The 13,833-nt window shown below is 36.9% G+C and overlaps 1 protein-coding gene across 21 annotated transcripts in view; it reads right to left on the bottom strand.

The window, feature by feature from the left end:
* ERC1 (ELKS/RAB6-interacting/CAST family member 1) overlaps positions 1-13,833 on the bottom strand; it is a 273,756-nt gene that overhangs the window by 26,623 nt on the left and 233,300 nt on the right. For 13 of the 21 annotated variants that reach the window (XM_085521054.1, XM_085521035.1, XM_085521024.1 and 10 more), the window contains one exon: positions 8,048-8,149. In XM_085521054.1, coding sequence (XP_085377180.1) covers positions 8,048-8,149 — 102 coding nt within the window. Of the gene's footprint in view, positions 1-6,396; positions 6,464-8,047; positions 8,150-13,833 lie in introns of all 21 variants that reach the window. The other 8 variants (XR_014936211.1, XR_014936209.1, XR_014936216.1 and 5 more) reach the window with 1 other exon arrangement.

Genomic DNA, 13,833 nt, shown 5'->3' on the forward strand with positions numbered 1-13,833 from the left:
GTACAGAATTCTTAGTTACTACAAAGAACTAGCGGAGAGAAGAAGAACATATTGAGCTGTAAATCATCAAAGAAAATAAGATACAGACCTGGAATAATCTCACTTGGTAGAAATGAATGATAGCCTCTTTGCGATTGTTTTGCTGAAAAGCTCAAATCTCTACAAAAAGAAACCAGCCATCTGTTTTGAATGTTTTAGAATATAAGTATCTATTTGTGTTCTTCTTTGATCTCTAAGAATAATAGGAAGACAGTGATACAATCCAGTTACACCTCTGTTGTGAGTGCTTAATTCATCCCAGAACTGCAGATTACAAAATTCCATCTGGAAATCTTAGTCTTATCTTTCTGGGATCAGAAAGAAGACTAACAGTGTATCAAGATCAGTTCTTTTGTGCTGGTAGATAAAACATTCTTGGACAGAGAGTATATTCTTCCAACGTAGAATAGTTATTAAGATAGCAAAGCACTATAGTTAAAGAAACAAGCTGGCAAAAGAACTGTTCCCAGAAACAGGGAAAAGACAGAAGTAAACGTCATTTTAAGAATAGCATTTTTCTCCAAACCGGTCTATTCTAGTTTAACAATGCTCTTTACTTATTGGCTAAAAGATTACAGCAAGGAGCAGAATAAGGGTGGAAAGGAGTGGTTTCCAAACTGAATGATAGAACATTAATCACTGAGCAAGATATTAAGCTTGAGATCAGTATCACTTCAGTTGGTCACTCCACCATAATGAGACTGTGGCTTAGACAAAAATAAGAAAGCAACTACAAAAGGTCTTCCACTATTCAGAGTCATTACAGTCAAAGGAGGAAAGGTTATTTTCTGAAGAAAGGAAACGCTTGGAAAGGCTTGAAAAGAATAGATACTCATTTGATGGCTAAGTTGGGATTTTGAACTTTGCTTCCTGACTGCAGGAGCTGTCACTCCACACACTCTTCTTGTGCCTTCTTGTCTGAGCTCGAGTCTTTAAGGCACAGGAGTCTTCCAGGTTCATCATTAACGATGACACCCACACAAACAGGACTCCGGAAGAGCAAGGATGGAAGGGAGATCCTGTGATTAAGCAGGACAGTGGTATTAAAAGTAACAATTAATTAGTTACATTATCTTATCTGCGTGTGTCCCACCTGGTTTCTTCATTCTTACTACTGTAAGTTTTGCCCATCTGGAAAGTGGGAGTAAGAAGTCATGACTGTCATAGCATGACAAAACGAATCTGGCTGCTTATCTCTCAGTCAGGCCAAGAGATAACGTTGAAATAAAGTAAAGCGATTTCATGTAGTTGCCTTCACGTTTTGCACAGGATATGTCTTTAAGGCAAGGATAAGGTGCATGCTTTCACAGTGATTATACATGTATGAAAGATGAACTGTAATGGACACACAACTCATCTGCAGATTTTATAGAAGAAGGGATGACTCTTCGGAAGACAGAAAAGACAGCAGTCCAACAGCTTTGTTCAGTGTGCTAGAATGGCAGCTCCTTGAAATACTTATTTTCCCTTTCTGGGGAAGGAATAAGATCTTGGAAAGAAAAATAAGAAATATTAATAAATCAAGCTGAACACAAATCCAACACAATTTTGGGAACAAATTCAAAATGAGGTATTGTAATCACCATTATATCACTGTAACAACACGGTTTGAGGATATTGTGTAATAATATTACCTAGCACTTAGAAAGCACTTTTCCCAAGCAAAACTTACACTTCACAAAAACTTGAGCTCATTTTACGACTAGAGAATTTGAGACAGACAGAAAGAGAACAAGCAAGTGGTGGGAGACAATGCCAGGAAAGAATTTATCTTCTGAATCCTGGTCTAGTACTGCATCCAGTAAAGTATACTGTAATATGAGTCAGGCATGAAAGCTTGGAGTTTTTGACCATTCTGCATGATCCAGCAATTAAAAAGACCGTGCTGAAAATGAATCTATTTGAAAAGCATCCACAGAGAAGCTTATCAGGTCACAGTGTAAAAAGTGACAAGACTGAGAACTTAAAAGAAGTGTGACAGTAAGACAAGCAGCTCTCTGCATGCTGCAAGCATAAAATGTGCTTCACGTTGAGAAAAAGATCACATTTATGCACTTAATGAATGCCTGTGTTATCATTTGAAAATGGATCTCATCACGAATAAGATACCTACTTTGCTGAAGGAGATCAGTATATTTCTCCAAGCACTGAACAGCTTTTAAGAAAAGAATGTTCTTCTCAAACTTTCCAAAGCACAGACACTTTTATTTCTGTAGTGATCTTAATGAACAGTTCATGGAGGTTGGCAGCTGCGGCAAAGGTTGCATTATGTCCTGAGATGCCTTCCCTCTATGTCACTACTTCTATCCCTATTACTCTACCATGACAGTAGCCACAGTTCTTCAGGCTGTATCATCTGTTACCTACTTCTGTCACTCATCTCTTTGAATAACTAAGTGTGCTGACTGATGAGGTATCCATTTGATGGGCATTTCTTTTCAAGTTGCAAAATGGAGATAAATAAATACCCACTCAAAAACAAACAAAAGGAAAATTCTGACTCTTCATCATCAGCATTCCTAGGGGTGAAACCAAATTGCTCTGTGAACACCCAGAACACATGGCTTACAAACTGATCGTTCAGTTGCATTTTGCCTGCGTTTGGTAGCATCAAATTCTCTGCGAGCTTAACTATTTCTATTCTTACTACTATCCTTTTTAACAACTTTGTCATAATAGAAGGATTATAGAAATGTCATTCAAACTACACTGCTCTTGAATAATACAGGTGTAATCTGATGAAATTATAATTTACACTTTTTGACAAGAAGTCTATGAAATTTACTTGAGTTGACTGTCAGATAATGAAAATGACTCATATATTTTCTGCTTATGACTTAAGTCTTCTTTCCATCACAAACATCACCCGTGAAATCTTAAGAGGTGTCTTAAATTATGCTAATGTCTTCAGCAACCAACTCACAGTGCTTACAGTTTATACTCGAATTTGACAAAATTCAATGAAAAATGTGACAGAAAGAGACCTTTTGTCTGGCAAAGGTTTTACAGTAATAGGAATGTGCTGATATTTTCATCATCGTTAAATCTTCTTTTTCCTTTTAATGTGCTCCAGCTCAATGGTAGCTCTTAGGCCATTCTGCTGTTACTCTAATGAGTGTAAAACTCATTTTCAGATTTTGTTCCTGGAATTCAAACACAGCAAAGCCAAATACTTTGCTTATTAGCAGGCATATCCACGACTTCAGATTTTTTTGGCAATCAATATAAAAAAATTCCATAGAATGAGTGCAAAAATCATATGGTGATGGCATCTCCTAGGTTCCAATTCCTACTGCAAGCCAGAGCAATGGAATACGGGAAGAGGAATGCTGTACAACGGCATGCACACTTAAAAACGCAAAAAAGTATGTATAAATTATATACTGGGGTATAAGTCTCAGTTGTCACAGTTTCAGTTTGCTCTATCCTCTATTTTTGCCTGTCGCACTTTCACTTTACTGTTGCTTTTCCATATGTCCTTCAATTTCATTGCCTTTCAGTTTATTTGTGATCCTATGCTCCCTAATCCATTCAACAAAATTAGTTCTTCTCACATTTGACTGGCAGAGATAAGACAAGCAGACTTCAGAACCATGCTCACACTTCTTTCTCACACAGTGGATAGTATTGCTGTACTTAACTGAACAAAAAAACAAAACAAACTGCATGAACTGAGCAACCTGAAAATTTTAAGCATGGCAGCTTTCTTCTTTTCCACATATAATGTACAGAATACATTTCCAAGAATATACACATGTATACACGTCATGTAATACATATTAGATACCATGAAGTGTAAATTCCTATTATTTCTGGATAAAAGTGAATAACTAATTAAGCCATTGGTCAGACCATATTAGTATCTGAGAAAGACAAAAGAGTATCCTCATTAGAATGGATATCAGAATTAGATACTGAGAAGACAGAGCTCCATCTGGGAAATAAAAAGAGTTGTGAGAAAGTCAGACAGCAAGGAACTGAGAGAATCATTCCTAGAGATAAAGGTTGGTATTTAGATGGAACTGCAAATTACCATTCTCTGAAACTACAGGAAGGGAGCATGCTCCATTTCAGGGGAATTATATCTGACAGTGCTGTCATGTACAGAATTGACATAATATTAACATTTTCCATTCAATTCCACAATTCTGCAGGGGAAACGTAAAATAATGTAGTTTGTTACTGTACGTATTTCGATATTCTCCATTGTACCTTCAATATAGGCCAGAGAAAATCACATCCTCAAGCACCTAAAGTAACCTTGAAGAATGATCTTCAAGTCCTATACTAGCTGGGTACTTTCTAAAAATCATTTTAACACATGCACTTTATTTAACACGTGCAGGTTAAGTACTCAGTGGTTTTAAATCTTCTTCTTTTACAAAAAGATCGAGAACTTTTGTTGTTGTTGTTGTTTGTTTTTTGAATGTACACAGAATGCCATGGTAAAAATGGACTTTGTTAGGAATAAATGGCTCTGGAAGCATCAATCACCGCTGTGTTTTCCCTTGTTGATGTATGCAAGACAGACTTGAGACTGACATGTTTCTCAGATGGGCTGCCTGTTAGGTGAGGATGCTGGCTGCCTCATTATTTTGACTAGGATATTCTGTAACACGCTTTCCTTGTTCTGCTGCCGTAGTGTGGAAGCTGAGGAAAATGCCTCAAGTACCAAGTAGAGGCATATACTGTATTTAATTGGTATGTGGAGTACCTATTAATTCAGTAAAATAATAAAACATACTCCTGATACAGTTTCATTCATAGACAGATCAGCAAATGGGAGAAGAAAAGAGATTTTTCTATCAATATTCACTACACAACCTTCATTTTCGCACTGCAATGATTATCAGAACTATTCCTACCTTTACAGCGAGTGTTGTCTTCCTTTTCATCATTTACTTACCTGATCATTCCTGTTTAATTACCATGCTTCCACAAAACTTAACAAGCATTCTCTCTAAAACCTTTAGCATCACATATAAACGTACAGCCATTGCAAGAACAGTGATTCAAGAAGAACGTGAAATCAACAATGAGTGCAAATTAATGAAGCACTTTATCAGCTTTCCCACTGAAGATTTTCCCAGCTCAAATCCCATGGCATGAAATTCAAGTTTGACATTGTCACAGTTGGATTACATTTTTTAGATGATTGACTTGAAAAGAGGGATCTGATCAGTAGTCAGACAGAAATGTACCCCCCAGTTTAATTGAGCGAGGTTGAAGAGATGAGAGTGTTTTGTTCTTTTTTTTTTTACAAATGAAGCAGTAATTTTCACAAATGCCAAATTCCAAGATCTCCACAGCTTTTCAGAAGAGCTTTCTTTTAAAATGATTGATATGGAAAAATCAAGTTCTGGGAAAAGCTGCAAAGTAATGCACGTGAAATATTTTTAATAAAGGGTATGTGAAAAATGTCCATATACATTCTTAAACTATTATCATCACAGCTCAATCCTTTACAATAATTGTAGTGTTTAAATAAATTTACTCCACTTTAAAACTTTGAAAATGATTTCTATGCACTGTAGCCTTCTAATCCATATTCGATCTGTGTGGCTCCATATCAAGGCTCCTGGTCAGTAAAGGATGTTTTCTTCTTTGCTAGAGAATGACTCTGCCCTATGCACTCCTATGCACTGCCTTCTGTTGTGGAAAAGCCACCAATTTTTCCTGCCCAGCTCTACCCTTCCCCCCCCCCCTTTTTTTTTTTTTTGAGAGAGAGAGAGAGAATGATGGAGATGGAAGGCAGAGGGTAAGATTAAGGGGGTTTTATTCTCTTGCCTTCAGATTTACAGAAAATTTATATTTTGAGTTGGGATCAAGAATCATTTGCTCCGAGCTGATAACTATTTGTGAGCATTCAGGTCAGCCTGCATGGCAGCCATATCACAGATCTCAACATGCTCGAAACCTTTAGCAGAAACATTACCTGCAGGAGGAACACTATCTCTGAGCATGTTTTTTACTAAACAGAATCGAAAAAGCATACGTAGATTTGGCTACAGTGCAAACTACTTGGAAAAAGAAACTTACTGAAAACATTTCTTTCATGAAGTTAATGATAAATTGTGAAAGACATTTCCTGTTCTCTTGTATGCACTAGGACTTTTCTTTGCATATAAACTCAATTACATGCCATGGAAAGTTCTCCCCACAACATCACGAAAAAATGACATGATTATTATTAGAAGAAAATCACCAACGACAAATAGGCACACAAGAAACACCCACATGCAGAGACTATGCAAGCAAGGGAGAAGGGGTGTGCCCCAGTTTCACAATGCACGCAGCAGTGAGAGGGGAGAGTGACTGTCGGAAACTTTTCTAATGGCAAGAGAAGTTGATTCTCACCGTTCTGAACAAAATGGCTGAGCTAAGAGCATCTGACTGGTTATGCCCAAATACCCTCCTCCTCATCCTAGCGGTGCACAGGTGGCAATGGGAGAAAAGCCCCAGAGCAGCATGGGAATGAAATAAAGAGTTGGTTAGTATTTAAAGCACATATGTAAGTACAAACAGTAGCAAAAAGTGTGGTTTTCATTCCTTATGGAATACTCAGGGTTACCTTGAGTTACAGCTTCCTTTGCTCTCTTGTAGGCTTTGCTAGCTTCTAAAATGCCCCTCCACAAAGGGAAGGTGCATTTGGACTCTCCTCCTGCCTTCTCCCTGCTACCCTCCCCTTGAGGTCTTTGCAAGAAGATCCTTAAATATTTACATTTTATCTTTTCATTTCATCTGCGAATACTACCCTGCATTCAGCCACAAATGGACTACAATTACACTGCAGAAATGGCTTCATTTTACTACATACTTGCAATGTAGATATGACAGATATTCTAACATTTCCTCCAAAATAAATTTGGAAAGGCAATTTAATACACAGCATTAACAACTGCACTCTCCTGAAGAAGCTAAAACCAACATTTTCCAAAAGCACACCAGGAAATTAAAGACATTCAATTCACAGTTCTTTCCTTACTATCTGGAGAATGGTATTAAAATGAGATGCAGAAGGAAGCTGCTTTGAAAATGAGAATTTTTCTGATCATCCCTTTGATTATATCCCTTGTTACTTTCTAATAGAGGCAGAGACAAAAATAATTATTTATTTTTTCAAGGTGAATATTGTGCTTTTTGTTTGCTTGCCCATTTTCCTCATGTATGTTACTCAATTTCTGTATTTCACGAGGTTGGTGCTTAAAGGTCTAGAGTGAGATGCCTTCCCTCAGATCTCAATAATTTCTAGATCAGCCAGAGGGTGAAGAGGAGTGCCAAACATTCTTTCACTTTGTCAAGGCAGTGATTAATGATCACTAATATTTTAATTAAATTGGAATGGATGAGATTACAACAAGGGATATGCAATTACGTTGGCATTTTCTGTGTTACCCGAGGGACAGGTAATCTTTCTGATAGTTATCAAACACACAGCTGTGCTTTGTAAGTGACGCAAGAGGCTCCTTGCTGCCTTGGAGATGGTAAATTGATTTTCCTCCAGTTCATGGCCCATTGAGTTTGTGAGGGAGCAGCCTATGCTCATTTGGCGCACAGGCCAGGATTTCCTCATGGGAAGTGAAGGGAACTGCTCATATGCAACGCGTAGATCAGAAAGCTGATCTGGGAGCATGACTTCCTGCTACTGAAGACAAGGAACAGTTCTTGGACTCTACACATTCAAGCAGCAAACCACAAGTTACTAAAATGTGAACATGCTACACAGGACTCTAGTCTTGCATTTTAAGGCAAGCAACATTTCTTGCTGCCCCCCTCTTCTCTACCCACTTAATAACAGCTTGGTATCAGAACCGTTTGTTCACATTTTGGGAGTTTTCAAGGAAGGTGACACAACAGCAACATCAACTTCTGTTTTATAACTGCATTATGGAGAGCTATTTTTGTTCTAAGGTACTGTAAGCATGTCTGGGAAAATAACATACAACTCAAAACAATCAGACTCCATTGTCAAATTACTTTACAAGAGAAAAAATGAGAGGCTTTTTACCTGGTCTGGGGAGGGCTTGTGGTTGGTTTGACTGGAATGGGACGAGGATTTGAGGTGATCATCCTCATAGTTGTCAGCCATCAGCTTCATACGGTTCTGTGTCTATTCAAGAAAAGAAGAATTTCCGACTAACTTTAAAGTGGCCATAGGGACTAAAGAGAATAGACTATTGGTGCTATTCAATATATCCAAAATCCATTCTTGGAAAAAAAAATAAGATACGCACATAAAACATACATAGGTATTACTACAGAAACACTAAAGACATATTAAAATTACTACACTGCGAAGCTACATTGATTTTGCAGTTAGCTAGCTCATCTGGCCTGTACCCACTAAATCTGGTGCTGTATACACGTGTAGAAAGAAACTAATTTCTTGTTAAAGAACCTTGAGGTTAAGACTCAAATACCAATTTGAGAACGATTCAATGAAAACATCAGTTAGATGAGCTTAAGTAATTTTAAAGAAAGAAATCTGTTTTTAAGAGAAGAGTAAATGATAATAGTAGGAACACTGAATATTGATTATTAAAAACAACAAAAATAACCCACATCCAGTTTAAATATGCAAATCAGTTCTACACTGATATAACAAAGAGTCCAAAAACCCTCAGACTGGTCAGGAAAATCTGAATAACAGAAAACCTTTCCTGTGAAGAAATTACAAATTTAATACATTTGTCTGTTGGAAGAAGAGGCGACACAATAGAGATGTGTAAAATTACAGACTATATACAGTCAAGCAAAGAATTGACAAAATATGAAACAAATTCCTTGGCTTTTCTTAGATTTTCTTCAACTTCTCAGGAAATGTCAAGTTTCAAAAGTTTAAGCAGAAAATATAAAATGCATGTGTAATCGTAGACTACCGGATATATCGAAGGTCATTTTTCAACTGAGTTTAAACACGAATGAAAATGCAAGGGGGCACTTTGAGCTTGTACAAGGACAGCTAACTAAGTACAAGGTTCTCCTGTTCTCCTCAATTCCAGGCAACAAATTGTTTAAAAATACAGATAAAAAATAATTTTAATACTGCCTTAACATTACCATTCAATTCAGCAATTGCGTGGAACTTTAAAAAATACCACACGGTTGTGTCTGCAAAGGAAAATGTTAGTGTTAACAAACAACTATCCCGAAGGGAGGTTCCTAAATGACTACAAATGCAAACATGCGAGCAGAAGAAATAATCCACACAGGCGGAATGTCTCACTTTCCCAGCAGAGCTACAAAGACCATACAGATGGCAGTGACACTCAGTAGGTAGCATAAAGGAAACTACACAGTATAGATGCATCTTGGATCTTGCAATGTGAGCCATGTCAGCCACTTCAACAGAGGGCATTTGGGAGCCATTGTCAGTAGGCACGTATTTTGTGAGCAGAACCAAAATAGAAAGATGGCTTTTTTCAGTTCATAAGGTAGGCAAAGCCTCATTTTAAGGTTTGTAAAATTCTTGTATTAAATAAATAAATAATAGTAAAAAAATGGCTAGCCAGACCTGTATTACATATGATATACAGTGAATTATGTACTAGACATATTAAAATCATCAAAGATTTACTAAAATTAAATGTCTTCAAGGAAAACTCAAAGCTCACTGTAAAAATGCCAGTTGTTGATTCAATCCCTTCATAACTGAATGATTTCTCACTGCAAACTATTGTTCTAATGAGATTCTCAATGCTAGAGAATGTAGATTTGAACTGCCTGTATTCAGATAATTATAGAGACGGTCCAGGGCTTGAATCTGGAATTGATTTTAGTCTGGATTAATTTAACAAAAGATAATTGTAAATTGAGCTTAAGCAATAAGCAATTTAATCTTCATATTGTTCTGTTTTGTCAAACAAGGTTTGAATTCCAAGTCTGACTCATCATTCATAAATCACTACTTGAAATGTGCTACATTAATATTCAAACAACCATTTCATTGTAAAGAAGCTTTCTCCATATTTATTATTTTATTAAATGTAAGACTGGATCTTCAATCACTTCTTTTTAGCAGTAAGACCTACTGATTTCTTGGAAAATGTTGGCTTTTGTAATGATCTTTCACGTGAATTTCAATTTGTATGTGAATGAATTTGTAAAAAAAGCAGAATTCTAGCAGAATATTAGTACAAACCATTCATTTTTCTGAGAAAAGAAAGTAGCTATCCTGCATGCTTTATGCTACTGCATGTAAAAAACTCTGTATTAGTTCCAAGATAGGAACAGAACGATATAAAGATTTAATCATTTGAATCATCTCTCGCAGAAAATTCTGAAGTGGAATGGAAGAGGTTGCATGCCTTCAAGTAGCATATCCTACTATTAATAATTAGCAGGAGGCATGGGAAGAGGCTAAGAAGATTGGGCTGGTTTAAACTGAAAAAGAGGAAGATTTAATTATTTTGATAGGAGGAAATAGAGAAGATGAAGCTAGTTTTTCTGGATGGAACTGGACAAGAGACAGCAGATACAAACAAAAAATTCTTGTCAGAAATCAGGAAAAACCTTTTCATAACTGGTATTATCAAACACTATAACAGGCTGCCAAGAGGTTGTGGCCATCTACATCCTTGGAGATACTCAAACTCAACTGGATGAAGCCCAGAGCAGTCTACTCTAAACAGACACTCTTTGAGTGGGTGCTCAGACTAGATATCATGTAAAGGACCACTCCAGTCTAAATTATGCTTTAATTCTTAGAATTTGGGCTTTTCATTTTCAGATAATTTTATAGTTATCAAGGCTGTCATTTTCAAAAGAGGGGAAAGATGAGCTCCAGAATTCCTCCTTGTTGCACAAATATGATTTAGCTGATTAGCTCCATTATAGCCCTTTGAATATTAAACCCAAAAGAATGTCCCCAGCATCGCAGTGATGACAAACATACCAAATCAGTTCACCGGGAAGATGTTTTCTGTATTGCCCTTTTAATCCAACCAGACCTTCCACTGTTATCGCTGTTATTCTAAGAGTGCATGTTTCTGATTTACAAGTCTTGTCAAGAAAGCACTGAATTCGGTACTGACACACTTTTATCCTCAGAATGAGGCAAAAATTAAGAGATGGAAGAAAAGTAGTTTATTTCTTGGTGTATGCCACTAATGTGTTTTTCAATATTAATGTTCCAAGCAGTGCTGCAGACCTCTTTCTATCATAATAGACAAATGTCTCGTTATGTTTTAATTGTCTATGTCAAATATGTAAATATATATTGATTCTGCTTTTGGCCTGAGTGTTAAATGAAGAACTTCTAACTGAGAATTTTTAAAACGACTGGAAATACGTAAACAGAGTTTTTTACCTATTGCTCCTCTCCAGAGAAAGGAAATATTCAAAAGGATGGAAACTTCTGGAGTACTGGCATATGGCTGTTAGAATGGTTTAAAAACAAACCATTTACTTGACTGTGGGGAACCACTTCAACATCCTGCAGTCCTAAAGCACGTTGTCATTGTGCTATTATACAATCCTCTCCCACCTTATGAGGTTATGGCTCAGATCCTAAGGCAAACACATCTACATCACTGTAAAAAATATGAACAACAAAGTGGTTTAACCACAGTGTCCTGTGAGAAAATAAATGAGCAATGCAGACAAACCAGTCGTGTCAGGAGTGCTTTTGTCTCAACCTACAAGGCTTGCAATCAGAACTGGTGATGATAAGAACTGGATGCCAGATCCAAATATTGCTTAAAAAATACCTTTTGACATTACAGGTTCTTTCTTCACCCACGTGCAGATAAATCACTAAACTGAAAAAAAAAAAAAAAGGCAGGATCCCGTAACTCAGAAGGCTTCTTCCTTTCTTTTCCAGAAGGTTTCTTTCCTTACTTTCTTTTTCAACAGATTTCCTACATTTGTCTTCCAATCATAAAAAAGTAAAATAAATATAATAAATAATATAATATAATAAATAAAATAAATAAAAAATAAAAATAGCTTTCACTGTCTGTATGTGACAACGCTCGAGCAGAATCAGATCCTGCATGCCACTCTCTTTTTTTGGAAGAATTTCTGCAATCACTTTTTTTGCCCCTCTGATACATCTGATATATTCCTAAAAACCACTCATTATTTAACCTCAGCCTCTGTCCTGTCCCTCAGGTGGTTATATTAAAAGTACCACGAGAAAATAAGACATAAACTTGTTTTTAATCACAGATGTGAATGCCCAACTTCAGCATTGCTTCTAAACATGCTCTTCTGTTGTTTTGTGATTCCACATGCACTGAAACCGTATCTTCTTCTGATTATCTTATAGAATCATAGAATTACCCAGGTTGGAAAAGACCTTGAAGATCATCAAGTCCAACTGCAGCCTAACCATAGTACCCTAACTCTAACAACCCTCTGCTAAATCATATCCCTGAGCACCACATCCAAATGGCTATTAAACACATCCAGGGACAGTGATTCAACCACCTCCCTAGGAAGCCTATTCCAGCACTTAACTACCCTTTCTTTTCTTCTGCCTTTGTTTTATATTGAAAAAATGTTTGGGTGAGCAAGGAAATTACCATGGAGTAGACAGGTTCTAATGCAGCCAACACCTGAAAACCTTTGTTACGAACAGCATTTGTGTAATATTTTACTGCCAAAATTGTAGCCACGGTGAACATTATTGAAATCTCACCATGTTCCCACCTCATGGATGAACAGCTTCAAGGCAAACTCACCTGGATACTCTAAGAGTAAGTTCACTGCAGGCTATCCTGGTCCTTTGTTTGTACACCTACATCCTAAAGACCAAATGGATAGATTTTATCACAGCTAAATTATTGTAAGTGAAAAAAAATGGACAAGAATCTGATCCACAAAGTGTAGGGGAAGAACGGTGACATATCCTGCTGACAAAACCTAGTGGAGTCCAACATCTCTTTCTAGTGGAATTCCTCATATAAGTTTGAAAACCACAGATGTAACAACAGACATCACTTATATTTTACAGAATATTTTTATTTGAAAGCTTGTACTATGCTGTATGTTATAATGAGAATACATAGCTTCCTTAAGCATCTCAGCAGGAGAGCTGGTGTTCTGGTCACCATCACACTGGTGAAGTTTTGAAACTGAATTTTATTTGTAGGAATAACACACCTGTATCTCTAGACATGACTTCTAATAAACAGCAGATACTAGCTCATAAGCTATGAATGCACTACATTAATCTAGGCAGCTTCATACAGTGCATTAACTTACTCAGAGAATCCTCATCAAATCTGTTTCTCCACTGTGGCACACAGTGGAAACCATGACATCAGTGACTACTTTCCCATTTTTTTTTTCCCTGTAAAATACTTGAGTAGAGTCATTTCTGGCTTTGCTAACCAGCCTAAACAAGCTTTATTATTCCTTTCATGTAAAGTTTAAAAAAACCCAACGCATTAAGTAAATGTTAATATAATGACTGTACTTGTGACAAATGGATATGTGGTGGAGATCGTGTGTGAGTGAGTTAAAGGAATCAGCCTGTTTCTCTCAGACTTGAATGTTTCACCAAAAGCACACATGTACAGCTGAATCATTCTAAAAACCTTCTGTCCACTAACAATGGAGAAACACAATGGAGAAGCTCTTTTTTGGAAGTCATTAGCTCAATCCAGAATATCTGAAAAATTATATTCTTAGGTTCAGGTAGTCCTTTTCTACTTTGAGAACATGTGGCGAGCCATACCCTCTGTAAATACCTAACCTAATCTTCCTGCTGGAACCTGGCTGCCAGAAACGAGAGAATAAACCTTCCCCACTTGTCATTAGATTGTGACGCCCTGTGTAACTACCTTCAGC

Source organism: Coturnix japonica, chromosome 1 (genome assembly GCF_054131305.1).
Source record: "Coturnix japonica strain WE chromosome 1, WE-NBRP24, whole genome shotgun sequence".
In the NCBI taxonomy this organism is placed as follows: Eukaryota; Metazoa; Chordata; class Aves; order Galliformes; family Phasianidae; genus Coturnix; species Coturnix japonica.